This window comes from Oryzias melastigma, linkage group LG9 (assembly GCF_002922805.2).
Source record: "Oryzias melastigma strain HK-1 linkage group LG9, ASM292280v2, whole genome shotgun sequence".
Taxonomy (NCBI): domain Eukaryota; kingdom Metazoa; phylum Chordata; class Actinopteri; order Beloniformes; family Adrianichthyidae; genus Oryzias; species Oryzias melastigma.
This window is the reverse complement of record NC_050520.1, coordinates 28,257,936-28,278,007: the sequence shown is the minus strand read 5'-3', so window position 1 is coordinate 28,278,007 and position 20,072 is coordinate 28,257,936. Positions and strand designations below refer to the sequence as shown.

General features: G+C 39.6%; 1 protein-coding gene across 3 annotated transcripts; it reads right to left on the bottom strand.

The window, feature by feature from the left end:
- Positions 1-23: 23 nt before the first annotated feature.
- golga3 (golgin A3) lies at positions 24-19,800 on the bottom strand. Of its 3 annotated transcripts, none has more exons than XM_024275303.2 (24): positions 19,714-19,800; positions 18,605-18,875; positions 16,084-16,362; positions 14,901-15,013; positions 14,126-14,817; positions 13,287-13,395; positions 11,569-11,875; positions 11,290-11,492; positions 11,071-11,208; positions 10,836-10,997; positions 10,365-10,733; positions 8,375-8,452; positions 6,064-6,327; positions 5,900-5,994; positions 5,481-5,697; positions 5,230-5,373; positions 3,575-3,772; positions 3,379-3,495; positions 3,116-3,255; positions 2,902-3,034; positions 2,591-2,713; positions 2,014-2,178; positions 1,770-1,936; positions 24-1,691 (listed from the first exon to the last, which is right to left on the bottom strand). In XM_024275303.2, exons 2-24 carry the CDS (start codon positions 18,765-18,767, stop codon positions 1,505-1,507), a joined length of 4,563 nt encoding a protein of 1,520 aa, XP_024131071.1. In that variant the 5' UTR covers positions 18,768-18,875; positions 19,714-19,800; the 3' UTR covers positions 24-1,504. The 3 variants fall into 3 exon arrangements, with proteins under 3 accessions (XP_024131071.1, XP_024131074.1, XP_024131073.1); XM_024275306.2 differs by having other exon boundaries at positions 16,207-16,362; XM_024275305.2 differs by lacking the exon at positions 19,714-19,800 and adding an exon at positions 19,331-19,654.
- Between the last annotated feature and the right edge of the window lie 272 nt (positions 19,801-20,072).

Below are 20,072 nucleotides of genomic sequence, written 5' to 3'. Positions count from 1 at the left end.
TTAAAAAAAAACAAGATTCAATGGCAGATGAATAGTGCAACTTTATCATGAATACAATCACATCTCCCAACACAAATGTCCAACAAGCAATCAAACATTTCCAATCTCTGGGGGAAGAAAAAGAAACAGCAAGGTGCAAGCGTATAGGTACAACCTTTTTCTCTTATAATACAGAATATAAATACATGTAATGTTAGTTTTCCCATAGAAGCATTCTTAATCATATTTGCTGTCCTTATGGAAAAAAAAACAATCATAAAAAATATTCAAAAGCATTTTTTAGTGAAAGAATACAGGATCTGCAGCTAATTGCATGCAGAAAGCTGCTGTATTATTATTATATTTTTTTAAAATATCCACTGGATACTTTGCAATTCAGATGTAACTATATGCCCAGGTTTGGTTTACATTTGATATCTTAAGTTACATCTTTCCATTCAACATTTATGGTCATTTTACAATTATACAAAAAAGCAACCATGTATATATTAACTTTGAAAACACTTAACTTATCCCACAACCCCAGAGAAGAATTCAACAACAAAAACAGGAGGTGATTAAAGGGTTCTTTCCTTTTTTGAAAGTACAGAATGTACCAAACGTAACAGAAAACAATCATTTCAAGCAGTAACGTGTTTTTTTTTCCATTAAAAAGCTTCGTCAGTCGCTTCAGTTTTGATCATACGATGTGCAACGTCAGTTGGTCTGATTAACATTAAACAAACTGTTCAGTTTAGTGAACCCACGTATGCAACACAAAACATCTTGCACACACACAACAGAAAAATAGCCATCCAAACCAATCGAGTTCTACTCATCTTATCAAAGATTGCTTAAGGCTTCTTTTCTTTTTTGCTTATAAATTTACTGCAGTCCAAGCTAGACAAACAAAACTTGAGATTAATGTTTACAGACTCACTTTAGTAAACAGTCCAACATACAACTTATTTTTTTTTACCATGTGGCAAAATATATATCTGAGCAGACAGTAGAGATACAATTCCATTACAAACTGTTATCAAACGTGAATGTTTTGGTAAAATCATCAATAAATGACACGAGTTAACAGGCACATAGAAATGGAAGAACACATTGCAGTAATTGAAATACAGATGTTAGTAATTATTAGGCAGCAATGATGCCACTTATTTATTATCAATTTTACAGTAAAAGGATGAAACTTCACACTTCAGCTCAAACAGATTGATCTCATATTTGCATTTAAACTGAAGCTATTGTTAAAGAGCAATGAAATCATTTTTTTTGCCTTTTTTAACCTTAATAAATAAATATGGAAAATAACTTTATATATAAACAAATGAGAAAAAATAAGAGTAAAGCTGTGGTAGGTACGGTATTACACCACAAAAGCACTTCTGTGCTGACGGGAGGAACGCCAAATGTTGGCAATTGTTGAAAAAAGAGAAAGCAAAAATGGAGCTTAAAAGTGCCGTGGTGGATAAAACTCCACTCTTCCTCTTTGCCTGAGAGTTAGCAGGTATTTTTATGATGGCTGCTGTTCTGTTTCAGTGTGATTTTCCATCATATTGTTTACCCCTGTTGACGATTTGGAAATGTTCTGCAGCTCAAGTTGAGCCAGTCCCTCTGCCGTGTCTGTCCAGGAGCTCATGGACTCGTGCACCGTTACCGTGTGCTGCTCCATTTGCTTCTGCAGGCTGTCCATTTCTTCCCTGGATAAAATAGATGCACAGCATAGTCAACATCTAATGGTGCTTACGTTTATGCTGCAAACAGAAGGATGTGCTTACTTGAGCTGCCGGAGGCAGCTATGGAGGTTATTGAGCGGCTCCTTGTTGACGGAAGCAGACGGTTTCAGCAACTCGTCCAGCAGCGACGCGGGCACAGGGCAGTCTGGGATCTTGACTGGCGTCACTGGGTTGGACGGATTCCCTTCAGTCTTCAACTCCATGCGCTGCTGCTCCGATAAACACACGTGCGGTCACTTATCTTAAGAAAAGGCGCTCCTATTTGAGAGAAACAACAGCTCTTTACCCTTCGAAGGCGACTCTGCTTGAGATCCTGCTTGAGTTGCTGGTTCTGCAGGAGGACTGTTTTCATGCTGTTCCTCAGCTCTCCCACTTTGGCCTGCAGCATAAATTTGTCCTTCCTGGTGCTGCTCAACTCCTCCTGGACCGATTCCAGCTCCACCTTGATATCCTGAACCAAAACAAGATTTTTTTTAGTTAGGAATTCATCAAAAAAAGGAGTTTTAGTTTTTTTCTTTTGGCTGCTCCCTTCAGTGGATCATCCCCCTCTATTAAATCATAAACTCTTCCATATTACCCATGTCTATATAGGAATATCTTAATCCTTAATGATGTTTGCTACTTTCTTCACTTTCTTCATTCATCTGCTCTTCAAGTTCTCCTTTTAATCAGTCCATCAACCTGAGTCTCTCTTTCTGCCACCTTCTTTTGTGAAGACAAAGTTCCTTCCCCACTTTATATCTTTTGCAGGTGACCATAGTTTCAGCAGGTTCACCCTATTTCTGATGATGCACATCTCAAAAGGCCTTATCCTTGACACATATGCAAGTTTTTTAGCATGTAATAGAAGAAAGTAGTCTTGCCTGCAGTGCAGTTTGTAGGTTATCCAGCTCCCTTTGGTGACACTGCTCCATCATTTCCAGCTGCTGCTTCTCAGCGTCAATTTCCCTTTGCTTCTGCTCCACCTCCCACTTTAAGTCTTCAACCTGTCAGAAATTCATCTCACATGTCAACACCACAGATGCAAATATATGGCTTAGGAATCAATAATATTAACTGAAAAATATAAATAGAATATAAAAGAATTAAACAAGAAGCTCCTTTTTAGTCCCAAATCTTATGTTTGCATTTAAAAGAAAAGTGTTCGTCAGGTAATCCAGATCTTTCCTCACACCTCTTGGTTTGTGAGCGGCTGCTTAGCCAGTTCTTCATCCAGTTGTTTCTGGAGAACCTGGAGTTGACCATGAGCCTCAGCAAGCTCCTCTTGAAACTTGGAGACATCACGAGAGTGCTGCTCATCTTGAGCCCTGCAGAGAGCAACATTTATTAGAAATTACAGGTGAGATGTACGAGATCAAATAGGTCAGACATCAGACTCATGGACATACTGGAGCTTTTGTGCTTCATTCTGTAGGACTTTGACAAGGTCCTCTTTGGATTGTAGATCCTTCTTTATCTCTGACAGCTCCAGCATTGCTGCCCTGTAGTGTCTTCTGTTGTGAGCTGCTTCAGCCTTTGCTGCTGCCACCTGCAGGACAAACCACAACATTACAACCTTAAAAAAAACTGATCATTTTTCTTGACTGTGGGAAAGCTAAAAGACCAGTAAATGTTATTTTAACCAGACAGAGTATGCAAAAAAGGTTCCTACCTGCTCTTTCAGGTCTTTGACTTTGGTCTTCTCTTTCTCCAAAGCAATCTGTAGAGTTTTTACCATCTGCTTCATCTGCTGGTCCTCCTCTTCCTTTCGCTTCAGGACAGCTTGAACCTAAAAAGAAAACAATAACATTTTCTAAAACAATGGCACTACACATGTTATTCTCACCTTTTTAATAAGTAAAACTTACCTGCAAGTTAAGTTGAACCAGATCCGCCTCCCTCTTGGCTAATGCAGACTCCAAAATATTGCTGTGATCCCGCAATGCACTGTGGGACTGTGCTAGACCCGCCAGCTTCCCTTTTTCATGTTCCAGCTCAAGCGCCAACTTCTTGTTTGCATCTTCTAACTTCTTGATGCGCCTCTTGAAGCAGCGTGACTCCTGAAGCTGTAAATAGAAGCAGAATCCTATATTTTAGGTATTTCACAAGGTGAAAACCAGATTTTCCCTTTTACTGCAAGTATAAACAGAAATATAAAGGGGGGATAACAAAAATACCCATCTGGCAGTGGGGTTACCGTCTTAAAAATGATTAGTTTGAAATATACTGAGGAAAATACAGAAGATACTGGGGGTAAATCTGGATTTGGATCCACCGTTTCTCGTTTTAGGGAGTAATGATGCTATGGCTGATGAAAAGTTTTGATGCTTTTTTAATGATTGTGAAGTTTTCCAGCAAGACTGAACATAGTTCTGCAGTGGATCAGTTAAAAAAGGTTAAAGGTCAGTGTTGTCAAATAGTGTTACAGCTTTCCAGCACAAAAGTCATCTGAAAACCACCAGAAAGTTGACCAAAAGCCAGAAACATTATTACAAATTATCCAAAAAATAATTCTACACACTTCATTAAAACACCACATTAAACACCTTTAGGAAATATTCAGTCAAATAAAACGTCACTCACAGAGCGGCAGGGAAACGGGGGCATGCAAGAATCCTTCAACAGCTGGAAGCTAGGCAAAAATTTTTTTCCTACTCTGGTAATTTCACCACTGGACTAATTTAGTGACAAATGTATGTGAGAGAATCTAGTCATTTTTAAAAAATATATATATATATTTTTAATAAAAGGTCGTTCAGGCTTGTAATAAAACAAAATAAACCCAGAAAATTGAAACCAAACTCGCCCAAATTATTCTTACACACCAAAGAAAATTTTACCTGCAATATCAAAATCAAAACCACCCAATCTGGCAACACTACAAAAGGCTTACAGAAGGATTTAGTTCCACTCGAATATTTAATAAGTTGAATAAATTCAAAGACTGTAATTTTTCATCTTGTTTGAAAGCTGTAGCTGCTAAAAGTGGCCATAGGATTAACTTGCTTGAACAGCTCAAACAGATCTACTAACAATTTTATAGTTTGTATTTAATTGAAGTTTGTGCATATTTCCAAAGGAGATAATAAAATAAAATATTTTTTAAAATATATTCTATAATTTGTAAGTTTTATTAAAGTAAAAAAAAAGGAGAAAAAAAAGATTAAAATTGAATTTGTTGTGAAAAAAAAAAAAAAAAAGGTTTCCTTTTTTTGCCATACCGCCCGGCTAAACTGGCACCAACCTATAACCACCTGGAGAAGTGTGAGATTCAGAGTCTCGTCCAAAAACATGGACAGGTAAAGCTGGAATCAAACTTGCGATCAGAGGCTGACCGCTTTAACTGTGCACCACGCCGTGTAGATACGTAGGATTTAAAATCTCAGCTATTATGTTAAACTGATTCTCCTAATTGAGTTTACTACATTATTATTATGTTATTTGTTTATTTACTGTGTGGTTTGAGCCAGTACGTGTGCATGTTTTTTTGTACATTTTGGAAAAAAAAATCTATCATTTTCACCTCATCTTCAAGCTCCATGACCTTCTCCTGGTACTCCTCCAGCTCTGTGGAGGTGAGGTTGATGACTTCCTGCAGCTCCTTTTCTAGCATGGTTTTGCTTTTGCTCACAGCCTGCAGCTCAGCCTGAAGAGCTTCAATCTTTTCCTTCATTGAGAGAGAAAACTTAATTTTATTTCACCGTCTTTCGACCAACGCAGAGAACAATAAATGGATGCATGAAAACATGAAGCTCTGGCAGGTGTGTGCATTACCTGCAAAGCCTGGCTGTTTCCTCCATCTGATACTTGAGCCCTGAGTTTGACCAGCTCCCCCTCGGCTGCCTCCTTGTCAGCCAGAGCTTCTTGAAGCCTTCTGCTCAAAATCCCCACAGCGTTCTCGTAGGCCTTATGTTTGGCTTTCATCTCCTTTTGAGCGCTGTTCAAATCTGTTCCCAGCCTCTTCATGCGCACCTTCTGTTCTGAGATGGCCCTGTTCATGAAAAGAAAAAACAAGTACATTAATACAATGTATTTTTACAGAAATCACACACTAATCACAGACGTGTGCACTCGGATGGGCTCCTGACTTCTAAGATGTTTATTTAGAAAAAGATCTTGACAGCAAATGTGCATCACAGATTTAGTTATCATCTTGCACCCTTCTAAAAATCCATAAGGAAAGCATGACTCACTTTTTGGCTTCAGTTTCCATCTGCTCTACCTGTCTCCTCAGTCCCTCATTTTCCTGAGTCACTGCAGCCAGCTGGTTCTGATTAAACTGCAGAGACTGAACGGAGAAGAGGACTGTCAACACTTCATCTCATCTAATGCTTTGTGATCAGTGATTTCCTCTCACCTGAATCTGGTTTTCGAGCTGATCCCTTTCTGCCTGAATGGCCTCCAGATGAGTTTCCATGCTGGTCATTTGCTCCTGGACTCTCAGCACTTCTTTCTGCAGACGGGTCTGCTCCAGCTCTGCTGCCCGCTTCTCACCCTGGACCCCCAGAAGCTCCTGCTTCAGGTCCTTCATCTCCAGCAGCAGGCGCTTTTTGGTGGACTTCAGCTCACTGATGAGCTGGTCTTTAGAGCTGGCGTCTCGGCGATAAGCTTCCACCATCACCTGACAAGTCAACAACAGTTCATAGCAGGTGAAAATCTAAAATGCTGCCGTTTTAATATGGTTATTAATACAGTAACAGGAGGAGAAAGTAATGATTTGAATGAACTCAACTCGATTCAAAGTCCCACACCGATCATCTTTTGATGCCTTTTTAAAATTTCAAAGTGGTCTTTTAATTATGTTTATTCCGTTTTTAGCCAAAATCAAGAAATCTGTCAATTTTAGGACATAGCTTCAGCAGAGCGGCAGGATTCATTTGAAATGTGCCTCCTAATCGCCTCTCTTTCCACAAAGAGAATCTCGCCACAGAGCTTGAAAGCCAGAAGTCCCTCACCCTGGCCGTAAAAAAAAACTATTTGCACCTAAAATCATTGGCTGGAAGTCCTCGACCAGAACCCCCTGTTTTAAGCTTTCGACCTTTTTTCCCCTTTGACCGTAAATGCTTTTGTGATCAGCTGATTCAGAGAAGAAAAAAAAACTGCATTTCACCGGCTTCTTCTCCAGAAGTAAACGGGTGTAGTTCAGAAATTTGAACAATTGTTAATATTGACTTGAAAGAAACAAAATGATTAACGTTCTCTGTCCCATTTGAACCTCATCTTGCACACTAAACTTTTAGACAGTTACAGTTTATTCGCATTTAAAAGTTTAAAAGCTGATAGTTCTGAAAATGTTTAAAAACATTTTTGAAAGGATTTCCTAAAGTTGAGAAATTTTCGCTTCCGGACAGAAATTGCCTCTTGCATGTGACCAGAGGTCCCTCCTTTCCACTCCCCATTAATGAGAGCTCTCTGTTTACACGCTCTCCTGCTAGCTTACAGCCCCTCGACCCCCCAACCCCAAACCAAACTGGATTCGAAAGTCAGATTTGCATTCGTCAGCTATCTCACTGCTCGATGCTGGTCCAAAAATGTGATGAAAGAGATTTCCCCCCCTTGAGTTGTAGGTGAGACTTCTTCCGCCTGCCTCCTTTCTCCCTCCCCGCTGCTGAGAGGTCTCGGTTTACATGAATTCCCACTAGCTTACACCCCCCCACACCCCAAACCTAACATTACTGGTGCAACAAAAATGGCGAGCAGTTTTGGAGCTATCCAGCCATACAGCTTAGAGCCAGACGTCAGCTCGGACAAAGAAAACAAAGACGTTCATGGATGTAGTCGTCTACAAGTAAATGCATCAGAATGGAGCAGAAGGTTCGCCACAAATACGATCTCTTGTCTGCTTTGATTCACAATTTGAATTAAAAAAATACTCAGAAATGTAGCTTTAAGCCTAATTTCTTTCACATCACAAGAACATATAAAACAAAACATGATTTTGATCGGAGTGGGTCTTTAATGCTATTTCATAAATGAAAATGAAGTCCAGTTGCATCTTTTATAGCTTCTAATCAGCCTCGTTCCAAGAGCAGGAAAACACATCAATTATTAAAGGACAAAACCCAACAGGAAACCACAAAGGACAATATGTTACAAACTGGTTTCTTTTGTCTTAAAGCAAATTCAATTAAATATTAATCATGCATTTAGCTAAAGAAATATTTTACGAGAGCGAATGACAGACTGGATCCTCCTACTCTTTGCAAATGCAACAGCATAGTTTGGAAAGTGAAAAATGAAAAGCTTTTATTGTGGTACCACTGTAGAGTTGACTTAAATAAATGGTCTTATTATTATTAGCAAAGATCTAAGCTACATTTTAATGCACTTTTTTCCTTTTTTAAACAAAGCTAAAAGCTTGAAAGCCTTCCAAAAGTGATTGCTGTCATCCTGTCATTTAACTCCGCCCTCTGAGTGACAGACTGTCAGTGTAATAAAGCGACCATTACTCAATCTGTTCGGGCACGTCAAGCGGCACTGTGGGCATTCTCCAGCGAATCTGACAACCATCTGGCTCTGCAAGACATCCTCCTACCACACTAACCAGCTGGGAGATTTATGTCAAGCTATTCCAAAAGTACATTAGGTTCTTGAGCGTCTCATTTGGCATTTGGTTGTTAGCTTCCCTCTGATCCAGGGAGAGCAGGAGAAGGTGATGTCCTTCCTACCTTCTGCTGAAGAAACTGCTCCTTTAGCTTCTGGGCTTGTTTCTTCAGAGAGCTGTTCTCTTGTTGTAGATTTTCAATCTGTAATGCAGATAAAACCGATTTAGTTTTCCAGCAAAAGTCTGAAAACAAGACTACAAAAGAAAAGATACATTTTTAAAAAAGTACAGTGTTGTTCACAATGTTTTTAATAAAATGTGGTCCATTTGTCTGCACACCGACTATCCCCTTAAAGCTCACAGGTTGAGACTAATAAACTGGAAACAATTCGCTTTACTTTATTCTGAAAGGCAGCTTTTATTTTTTTATCCTTGCTTAAAAAAAAAAAAAAAAAAAAAAAAGCTGAAGCACAACGATCAGAATCAACCCAGAAATAAAAAATGAAGTCATTAGTTTTGCAGTCTTTTCAAGTGCCAAAGTGTGTAGGAGTTTGTTAAATCAATGCCAAAATCTTAATCCTTCTTCACTCAACAGGACCCAACATGTTTACCAAAACTCTGTTTTTGAATTTAGTGATTGTTTACAGCTCTCTTTGAATACTAAACATCTATGATTTACATATAATAGTATCAAATATATGTTGAACAAAAAAATCTAATCCTAATTAATGGCTTCATCTAATGCCCTACATTTGCTTTTTTCTTTAAGTTTCTTAACTTTATACATTTTATTTTGAAGGAGGAAAAGATCCTTCTTACTAAACTTTACTCTGAAATTCAGTCATATGTTGGTTTACATGATGTACAATGTGCTCTTAACTCACATAAGATTTTTTTTCCAACTATATTTTTGTCATTTCAGGTTGATGATGCACATTTATTTTTAGTTTTTGGAAATTTCCAAATCATTTCTGTAAAGAAAAACAAGGGGGGTTTTCTTCCTGATTGTAGCCACTTTTATTAAAACTTTTTATTGTGAATAATTAATTTCAAAAAGGGATTTAAATTATTTTTTTTTCAGATTTGTAAAACTGTTAAGACTTTTCCATTGGAGCTTTAGCTCCAGACTAGTGTTTACGCTTGACTCAACTTAAATTTAACACTTTACATAATTAATGGGATTTAGCTTATTCTGTCGCGCAGAAAAGCGGCTTTGCGCCGGAATATAACACTTTGTATTATTTATGTGCTGCATATCGATGAAAAACTGCATTAAAGTGCTACTCACAGCGCAAAGACGCTTTTCTGTGGAGATCAGCGAATTCACGTTGATTGTGTAAATACGGTAAGTTAAGGAGTACTGGAGGTTTTGACACAAGCACCTCAGGTGTAAAAGGTTCGAAGCTTAAAAGCATATCTTTTAGGGTCGCCGGTTATATTAGTATTTTTCAACCAAAATGTTGATGACGTTCCATCGCTGGACTTTCCTTATTTTTGTTCCTTCTGGCTGGGGTTGCACGATATAAGAAAAACTTGCGATGTGCAATATTAATGGTCAAAATTGTGATGATGAAATGACTTGTAATACACAAACTAATAACAAAACAAAAAATGAATACATCATTTTAATTTTACTGCAACAGTTTTTATTTAAATAAAAGTCAATGTAAATTATACTGCAAGTTATCTAAATAGGAGGCAGCTTAGAAGTTGTATGACAGGGAAACACCAAAGAATACATATGTATTTTCTTAGAGTATTGGGAAAAACTAATATGGACAACAATTTCAAATTATGTGATTTTTTTTAAAAACATTGCGGTTTCTCTGTGTGTAAACATGTAAAGTAACCATTCATCGTGGTTTACCCCGTCTTTTACGATACATGCATCACACAACCTGATACCGCGATATATTCTCGATTTATAATGCAGGTAATGATTTTCAGTCGCCATCTGGTCTGTAATCGGGTCCCCCCTCTTTACTTAAAAATAAAAATGTTGAAAATGTTGATCGTTTGTCCACTTCAGTAATGTAGAAAATAATATTTGTAGAAAAGATAACTAAAAAGATGACTGGTTCCCCCTGGAAACACGTTTCCCTGCCGTCTCCTACCTGACTGGTTTTGACTTGGACCTCCTGTCTTAGCTGGTCCAACATATCTGAGGCCACCAGAACGTCCTCTCCCAGACGCTCAGCTCCCTCATCCAGCTGGCTCTTGTCCGCCCGTGCCGCCTGAAGTGCGACCTCCAGCACGATCTTCTCATTCTGGAGGAACTGGATGTTGTCATCCTTGGCGTTGCTGTCTGTCTGCAGCTCTGAAAGCTGAGCCTCGAGCTCCTGATAGCGAGCCTCTAGCTGGCCGATGGCCTGTTCTTTGGTGTGTAGGTTCTCCTGAGTGGCTGTCAGCTGCCGCATCAGCTCCAGATGTTCCTTCTGAAGTGACTGTAGCTGGATGTCCTTTTGGGAAAGGGCCAATTTGACCTAATGGAGAAGGAAAAGCTCTTTAGAACAAAGCATGGATGTGTGACCATGAAAATTATCTGAAGAAAATAAATACTTTTCTGGTGTTTTTAACAAGAATACCTGTTCAAGTTCTCTTTCTAAGGAGCCGGCTGTGTTGGCTAGCTTTGTTAATCGCTCCTGCTCTTCTTCAAACTCATCTAGCTTGCGCTGCAGGTCGTCTTCCACCATGGTCTTTGCATCCTGGATCTGCTTATATGCAGCTTCTTGAGTCAGCATGTCTGCCTGTTGCAGACAGGAAAATGGATGTTAAAAGTGTTTTTTTCTCAATAAAAAACTTTTTCTTTAAAATAATTACCTCAATGCTTTGTAGCTGTACAGCAATGCGCTCTTTTTCCTTGATGGAGCGATGTTGGGTCTCAGTGAGTTGATGAGAAAGCGTCACGTTTTCCAGCTTCAAATGCTCCAGAACACCGATCTGAGTCATCTGTCCAGCCTTAGAAGGGAGATGGATGTGTCATTATTTGACTATTCCTCTCAAAAAAAAAAAAAAAGCCTCGATTGGCACCAACTTTACCTGCATGTTGGCCATTTCACCTTGCAGCCGCACTCTGGCCTCCTGAGCCAGCACTAGCTGCTGTTGGTACCACTGCCGGACCTGCTGGAGCGAGTCGATCTCTGCCTGGGACGTCTTGAGTCGGCTCTGCAAGGTGCTGCGCTCCAGCTGGACCTGCTGAAGCTGGCCTTGGAGACCCGCCATCTGCTGCCGCAAATCTTGAACTACAAACAACAAACCATCAATCAATTCAAATACAAAAAAAAAGAACTCACGCACCTGATGGCCTTCACTCCTCACCTGTATTGTCCCTTGAATTCACGGCATTTTGCAGCTCCTCCACCTTCCCCATCAGCCTGTTGTATTGGTCCTCAGAAACCTTCAAATCGTTGCTCAGAGAAGTCAGACCGGCATTCTTATTCTCCAGACTGGCCTGGAGCTCCACCATAGCCTTCTCTAACTGGCTGCAGTTTTGCCGCAGAGTGCCGAGCTCCACGGTGAGGGCTCCCTGCTTCTCCTGGCTAGCTTGGGCTTCTTCTTTTTTAGCCTCCAGCTGAGCATTAACAGTAGCAAGCTGAGCCTGAAGTTCAGTCTTTTCTTTAAGAGCCTGGAAGAAAAGGAGAGCAATTACTAAAAAAAAAAAAAAAAAAATTACTTTGATGTGTTTAGCTTAGTCAAAAAATAATAGTGTACTGCACTGACTTATTCATCACAGGAGCTACGTTCTAAAAATAATAAGTGATAGATAAAATCATCAAAATAGAACTACACATTTTCTCAGACAGACGTGAACATTTTCACACTTTTTGAAGATTTGAGCTCTCAAAGTTCAAATCTTCCAGTTTAAGAATGAAAACAAAGAGCTGCTTGCAATCAATGATTTATGTTAATGTGGCAAATTGAACGCATTCTGTACAGGAGACACAGCACTGATTGACAACAACCAATCAGGATGCAGAGCACTGTGTGCTGTTTTAAAAAAAAAAAAAAAAAAAAGCTATGCAAAATTGCACAAAAAAAAAAAAAATCCACGAAACCAAAAAAGGCAATCTACAATATAGCAATGATTTCTCTATGTTTTCTAGAACTCTCCAAATAAATAAACCTGATTTCTCTAAATCTTTTGGTCTTCCATTCATTCTAAGTGAGATATCCACAGACACCGTTACTTATAGCGATCATCCTAAATGTAATAGCTGGTAGCTCCTACCACATGCGGCAGCAGCAACATGAACACATTTTTGACGGGCGACGACTAGCGAACTTGTCGTGTGGCGAAAGAGGGGCGGGGTACATGAATTTGTTGCTCAAATCAATTTTGGTGGTTTTTGGGGCGGATAGAAATAGACATTTTTGGCAAAACTGCAATGGAAACACCTTTTTAATTGAAATGCGCTTCTTGGTAGGAAATGGCTGCCCCGAGCGCTACAGCGGCCGCCAGGAGGAGAGGTCCCACAGCATCACAGCTCACTAGAAGTTGCGTATTATAAGGAATCGTTGGATCCTCAGCTCCTCCGTAAAATCACCAACCATGAGCAATCATCGCTTCATCTGTAGCCGCGTTTTTGCAGTTTACAGCCTGAAAAAGACGCAGACGTCTCCTTTGACAGATGAGGATGAGCGCTAGTGGCGTGACAGAAACTTGAACGGACTTGTTGCGTTTTCAAACAGAAAAAATGGTCCATCTGTTTACTTGTTAGAATGGTTATTTTTTTCTAATACAGCTGAACAGGCGTCTCACGTGCATCGACTGTCAATGGGCTAGCTGCACGCACTACACTGATGTGACGTCACCCAAATGCTCCTTTCAGTAAATCAAGTTAAAATAATACCTGTTCTCATCCATTGTCGTGTTTTGAATGACTTATTGTGTGAGCTGGTTTGTTTTATTCTCATAATTACAATTTTATGGAAACCGTGTCATTGCGAAATCGTGTTTTTTTTTTACATTGCTAGACTTTCGATAAAGTTTTGCACAAATGTGTAATGGAAACACTGTGAATGTTGTTTCAGATAACCTGATTGGCCTCAGATGACAGGGACTCCAGTTGACCTTCAAGCCTCATTTTCTCCTTGAGCACCTGGAGCATTTCATCGTGACCCATCACAGAACTCTCCAACGAAACACTAAAAATTAAAAAAGTTGTTAGCGCAAGCGGGGAACTAAATGAACATGATGAACTGATCAACGTTTGAGCTGTTTTAAAAAGCTATTGACTTTGAGCAGAAGTTCATCCCCACCCTGTGTAGTTTTTACATCACAAATAAGCTCGTTTTCATCTCCTTCTGATTTGATTAATTATATTCTCAGAAATGCTATTTTAAGCTTAATTTTCTTTATATATGTCCTCCATTACCACACAAAAGCCACTAAAACATGTTTAAAACACCATTTTCATCTGAGTGGGTCTTTAAAGGGTAACCAAACACAGACGTTGGAGGCTGACTCCACCCACAGCCAAAATCTGAAAATCCAGTCAAAGGGGCGGGGCTTGGGGGCTGGACTATTATCATTACTGGAGCTCCAGATCATGACATCAGACTTCTAAAACTTGCAGGGTTTGACCAATCACAAAATTCAACTGTAATGCATCAATTCAGCCTGTAGGGGGAGCCCAGATGTTACTTTTTTTGCTACCATTTTCAAGAATTAAACAAGTTTATGTTAATTTGTCAACAATTTAGCAATGACCAACAGACAACACTTTTAAAACCCCATTTAGAGAGGTTAACACCCCAAAAAAAGTTGATTTAGGGTTTGGTTACCCTTTAAGAGTACTAGATACATGTGCAGACTTTGTAAATATAACCCACGCTGCTTCTTCTGCTTCTGTGAGGCAGATCGATGCATGGATACCTGCTGGAGAAGCTGTCCCTGCGGCTGCGAGGTTCTCCCGTCCCTTCTCTCTCCTGCTCCATCTCCAGGAGGTGCTGCTCCTCGCTGGCGGCCTGCAGCACCTCCTGCAGTGTTGGGAAATGCCCCACGGCTTCTGGGGCGATCTCCCTCCCCTCCACGGTGTACGGGGCCTGCTGCCGCTCCACTGCGTCGGAGAGCATCCCCCTGGTGGACACGCTGCTGTAGGAAGAGCTGTCGCTGTCGTTCCCGTCGTTCGCCGGTCGCATCCCCGACTCGCTTCCGTCGACTTCAGACACGCCGTCGCGGGCCTTCAGAGAGGCCTCGCTGCCCTCTGACATCACACTGACCTCGGAAAGCGTGGAGACTGAACTAATGGTGGACTGCAGGGAGGTTGTGGAGTTATCTGCCCTCTTTAAGCCGCCGCCGCCTCCTCCTTCAACGTAGCCATCGCTCTCAGGAGATTTATAATCAGCCAAGGAGTAGATCTTATTCGGACGAGGAGACCTGGGCTTCTTCTCTTTTGGAGAGGGAATTCCAAGGCTACCCAGCTTGGGGCCACGTGGGACACTGGTCCGCAAGAAGGTATACTCTTTCGTCATGGCGACAGTATTAGCCCGGGGTAGCCCCTCAGGATGAAGCATTAGCTCCGGATCCAGAGTACTGGATGGTCTGGTTTTAGTTGAGCGGTGAGACTAAAAACAGATTTAAAATAACCCATAAGGATCCATCAAAGCAAAGCAGTCAACACCAAGTTTTCAATGTTTCATTTACTTACCCTCTCCTTATGTCTCTGCACCCTGTACTGCTTGAGCTGCTCCTCCAGACGCCTGCGAGCCTCCAGACGAATCTTCTCCTCGTTTTCCATCTCCAGGGAGGGTTTCTGGTTGGCTAAAAGGAGAAGAGTAAGGCAGGTCAAAGGAAAACATTATGTTCCACCAATAAAGTTCACAATATTTCAGCTGATAAAGAGCCAAGAGTTCCCAAATTAAATTATTTAGAATGTCTGTCGAGAAGCAGTGATCATCCCATACCACGACATTTAAAAAAACAAGCACCCACACCAAATATTAATGAGGTAATCAAGTTTCCATGCAGAAGTAGAAAGATACAAAACCCAAACAATTAAAATCGGTTTCAATTCCTTTAGTTCAGTGTTTTTCAACCTTTTTGAGCCGAGGTACACTTTTTGCTCGACAAAAATTTAAAAAAATAAATAAATAAAAAGAGAAACCCAGTAGTCTGCATTAATGATGCACCTCTATGATCTCTCATCCTTTTTTTGTAATAGATGCTGTAGCTTTATTTATTAATGTCTAAACCAAAACTGAAATTTGAAGTTTTTTATTCATTGTTTTTTTTTTTTTACTGGAAAGAAAAAACAATGAAGTTTTAGTTAAATGTGCATGTTGACCACCTTAATTCCGTTTTTTTTTTAACTTGTTTTTATTTTTCATTACTTATATTTACTCATTTTATTTTTAATTATATGGAACTTCTAAATCGATTAGATTGATGACATGCGTGATTAACCCTCTGAGAATTTATTAAGTTGAGGGACTGAACGTTTTCCAAAATGAAAGCGATTGGCCAAAAGCTGCAGAAAAATCGTGGTCATTCTTATCCCTGTATTATAAATGAAAACACCCAAAGAAAAAAGTATTTAAGGACTTTTTATAATTACTCTGTGTGAAACCGGGGTCTGTTTGGATGAACACAGATCTGATATAATGACATTAGTAAAGGTTTTTAGGTGAAATGGAATTGTTTCTCATCTCTCACAGCACACTAGTGTACTGCAGCACACTGGTTGAAAAACACTGTTTTAGTTCATACACACACAGAGGGTTTACAAGGCAAGAACAATTTGGGTTAAAAACCAACACAGTTAAACGGTGTTAAAATAAGGTGGGTTGAGGGGGGTGGGGTGGGGGGTACGCTTGGTGTAATTTTATGCTTACACAATTCAGTCTCCTGCATAGGCATACTGAGTCTGAGGGACTGTAATGCATCACCCTTGTGAACCGTGACCTCAGCACTAGCGTCAGACTTCTCTAGCATCATGGGTGGACAAGAAGCCACACCTGGAGAGCCCTCTTGGGTCTGTGGGCTGACGGGTGAACTGGCGTTCTGGGGAGGACCCGTCGAAGGCAGGGAACCGTTTACAAGGGCGCCTCCGGCAGCATCAGAGCGAGCTAAACTTTCATTTCCGTTCAGCAGCAAATCCGATGTTACAGGACCTGAAAATGACGGGAAAGGGGACGCTGTTAGGAAGGTTCACTTGTGGGCAAAGTGAATTTCTTTATCCTGACAAACCGGCTCAACAAGACTGACAAAAAGCAACAATTGCGTTAAAAAAAAACTACTAAAAACTTTAATTTTTAAAATCAGCTACTAAAAAAATAAAAAATCCCATGTTCCAAACTATTTTTTAATCAATAAACAACATTTTTAGAAAACCCTGACAAACCAGACTGTATATCAATTCAACATTGCGCAGAAGTACAACTAATTTTAAGACCCACTCAGATGAAAACAGTGTTTTGGTGTTCATAACATCCTCTCGGGGCATATTTCTGATAACATATAAAAAGAAAATTAAGCTCAAATGTGCATTTCTGAGTATTTCTTTATTCAAATCTATGTGAATCAGGAGCTGAAGCAAAAATGCTGTTTGAAAAAGAGCACATTTGTTACATAGAAAACATGCTGGGCGGGATACAAGCTCCCTGCTCCGCTCCACTCTGATGCATCCACTTGCAGACAAACAGATCCATGTACATCATCTGGAAATTGGCTCCAAACTGTACGGCTGTTTAGCTCCAATATTACTCGGCATTGATGTTGCACCGGTAAAGTGTGTGAGAGGCTGGGATATAGTGGGAGAGCACATAAAAAGATGGATGATGGGAAGAGGGGGGAGCTTACTCCACGCCAACAGTCAACAACAACTCAAAGATTAATTTAGTTGCCAACTCCTGCTGCAGTGATGAGCTGCTCAGGAATCATCTGATAATTTACCATCCAATCCTAAATTTAGAGGCTGAATTATGGCAGAGAGGCGCTCCATCTCACTTTTACAGACTTTAGTTTCACTTTAACAGATGGAAAGTCTTTGCTGAGATGACACTCTCTTGCTATTATCTGCCAAAACCAACACAAGTTTGTGCAAAAACTGTCACAAATCATTTTTTGTGTTTTTTCTTCACATCATTTGTTTGAGATGAGTCTGTCCCCATGGATTAATCAACTCATCAATGAAAAAATGATTCTCGTTTGAGCTATTGGAAGTCACTGGACAACTTGTTTTGAGTAAAAAACTTTTTATAGGTTACAAAATATTTCAGAATAAAATACCAACAACCACGTTTGTCTAAAGTCAGAACAAAAGCATTAAAATATGCAGAACATTGATTTCAAATTAAGTTTTACTCATCTGTGTGAAGGCAGTATGTAGAATTTGTGTTTTAGTGTTAGAAAAAAAATCAAAAATTTTATTCTTAATCCTGATCATCTTTTGATCTATTGTAAAAGAGTTCCCAGTGGTCTTTTGATTGTGATTATGCTGTTTTTAGCAAAAAAACAAAAAAACTGTCATTTTCTAGGACATAGTTTCTGCACTGTGACAGGCATAGACTACAAATTCATCTCTAAATTGTGGGCGGGGACCACTGACACAGAACAGCCTCTTCCCTTCTTGTTACTAAGAGCTCTCCGTTTACACACTGACTTACAGTCCCTCACACTCCAACTAAACATTAGCAGTGCAACAAAAATGGTGAGCAATATTGGAGTTGTACAGTTTTAGGCCAGATTCCAGCTCAGACGAGGTAAACAAAGACATACATGGATCTATTTGCCTGTAGGTGGATGGATCAGAATGGAGCAGAGCATGGAGCTTGTGGCCCAGCCAGCGTATTTTCTACGTAACGAATACAATCGTTTTCAAATGCAATTTTGAGCTTTTTTAATGAACGTTCTTCATTATGAGAAAAAAATGCTACACGAGAATACACCTGAATCACCATTTTCATGAGATTAGGTTTTTAAATTGTAGCTTTAACTGAAACCTTCCTTATTTAATTATGTATTTTTATTGTCTAAAGATGGGGAAAAAGCTAAAAATATTTTTTTAATGTCTTCTAAACTTTCCAAATGTAGCATTTAATTCTTTCTGAATGAAACTTGTTTGGGTTATCTGACATGTTTCATTTGCATGCCGCAGTAACACCCCCTCCTTTGTAATAAACAGTAAAACAGGTCATGCATGAAAGGCTGCATAATTCACATAAGGAGGTAGTAGCTTTGCAATTAAAATGAAGGGAATGTTGGTGTGCAGGAATGCGACACATGTTTGTCATATATATAAGGTGTATAAACCATGAGTTCATTAAGGTTAAGACCTCACAGTATTACTAAGTCATACAAGGCCACACTAATGAAAGTGTGTGTGCAGTGGGAGTTCACTTGACATGAACTTACCATTAAGGTTATTGCTTGTTGTTTGTGTGTTCTCCAGTCCAGGTTTATGTTCCGTTTCACGTGCCAGAATCTGAGCTTCACTCTCTTTGGGTTTCCTGATTTGCTCATCTTGATAGTTGGCCTCCATGTGAACCGCCAATGACTGAGCCGGCTCCCCTTCCATTAATGAAAAATAACACTCTCCCGGTGATCTATACAACCATCTCCGGGGGAGGCGAAATGCCTTTTTCTGAGCACGCCAGTGCTCAGAGATGCTTCTGAATTCTGACAACTGAAAAAGAAAAAAAGAAAAAGAACACATGTCACCAGTCTTTGTGCCATTTGCTGTCCAATTATTGGTGTTATGTAACAACGCAGCCCGTTTAAAACCTAAGCTTGAGTCAAGCCGCTGACAAGGCTTGACAGTTAAGTGGATTAAATCTTTTTAAATTAAGCCTATAATGCAATAACTACGCTGAATGTGTAAGTGTTAAAGTATTTTAATACATTCTTTTTAAGGAAAACAATACTTCTTTAAAAAATAGTAAGACAACAACAATTCGTTACACTCCTATAAGTACATTTCTGTGGTTAGCAAAATACTAAATTAGCAAATTGTCTCTAAAATCCACAATTTGTCGTATAATAACAGAAATGTGTGTAAGTGAAGTATTTAAGTGCCTTCCGTTTGTCACGGTGCATTCCAACACTTTTGCTACCGAGGGGTAACCTTTGACTTGTCCTAACCTCCGTAAGAAACGCTTGACCGATGTGGGCTTTTCCAGAAAACAACAATCCCAACCTAAACAATAATAATTTCAAGAAATTACTATAAATGTTTCGCGTTAGTTTTGGATTCCTTACTCCACCCAATGGTTCATACGGATGCGGTAAACACGGTAGCCCTATGGCTAGCACTGGCTAGCAATGCTAACGACACAGCTAGTTGTTTTCAAAGGGAAGCTAAACATGCTAAGTGGCTATTCGTTAGAGAGATGGGAAGAGACCAATCTTAAAATATTCAAGTAATAAAAGAAAATTATGCACTACGATACACCCGTGTCACATTGTTAATGACGAATTAAGGAATGTCAGTTTTGTTAAATGCTATCCAGAAGAGAAACGCTTACCTTTTTTCTTCCAGAGCTTCGCCTTTTTACTACGTGGCTGTTTTGTATCCGTTCCCTAAATTCGTCCGGCTAGAAACAAAAATCAAAATGTAAAATCATCTCACATATTTATGCTATAACGTTCAATAATTTTGATGATTAAAAGAAATTGAATATATTACAATTAAAAGGGGGATATTTATGATTTTTTTTCCATATCAATTTAATGGAATTTGAAGGATGTTTCTGATGCGGCGATCGAACAGCTCCGCCCTGCGTTCCAGCTGTGCAGTTCAGCCGCAGCTGTAGACAGAATGGGTGTTACAGTGCAGTCAACATAGTGAATGAAGTGTACTTTTGGTCCAAAATAAAAGCAGCAA

Coding starts and splice junctions, on each gene's coding strand:
- golga3 (XM_024275303.2), bottom strand. CDS start 18,767: ATGGAAGGGGAGCCGGCTCAGTCATTGGCGGTTCACATGGAGGCCAAC. Junction 13,396..14,125: donor AGGGACAGCTTCTCCAGCAG/GTATCCATGCAT, acceptor TTTAATTTTTAG/TGTTTCGTTGGAGAGTTCTG. Junction 3,035..3,115: donor AATGAAGCACAAAAGCTCCA/GTATGTCCATGA, acceptor TGCTCTCTGCAG/GGCTCAAGATGAGCAGCACT.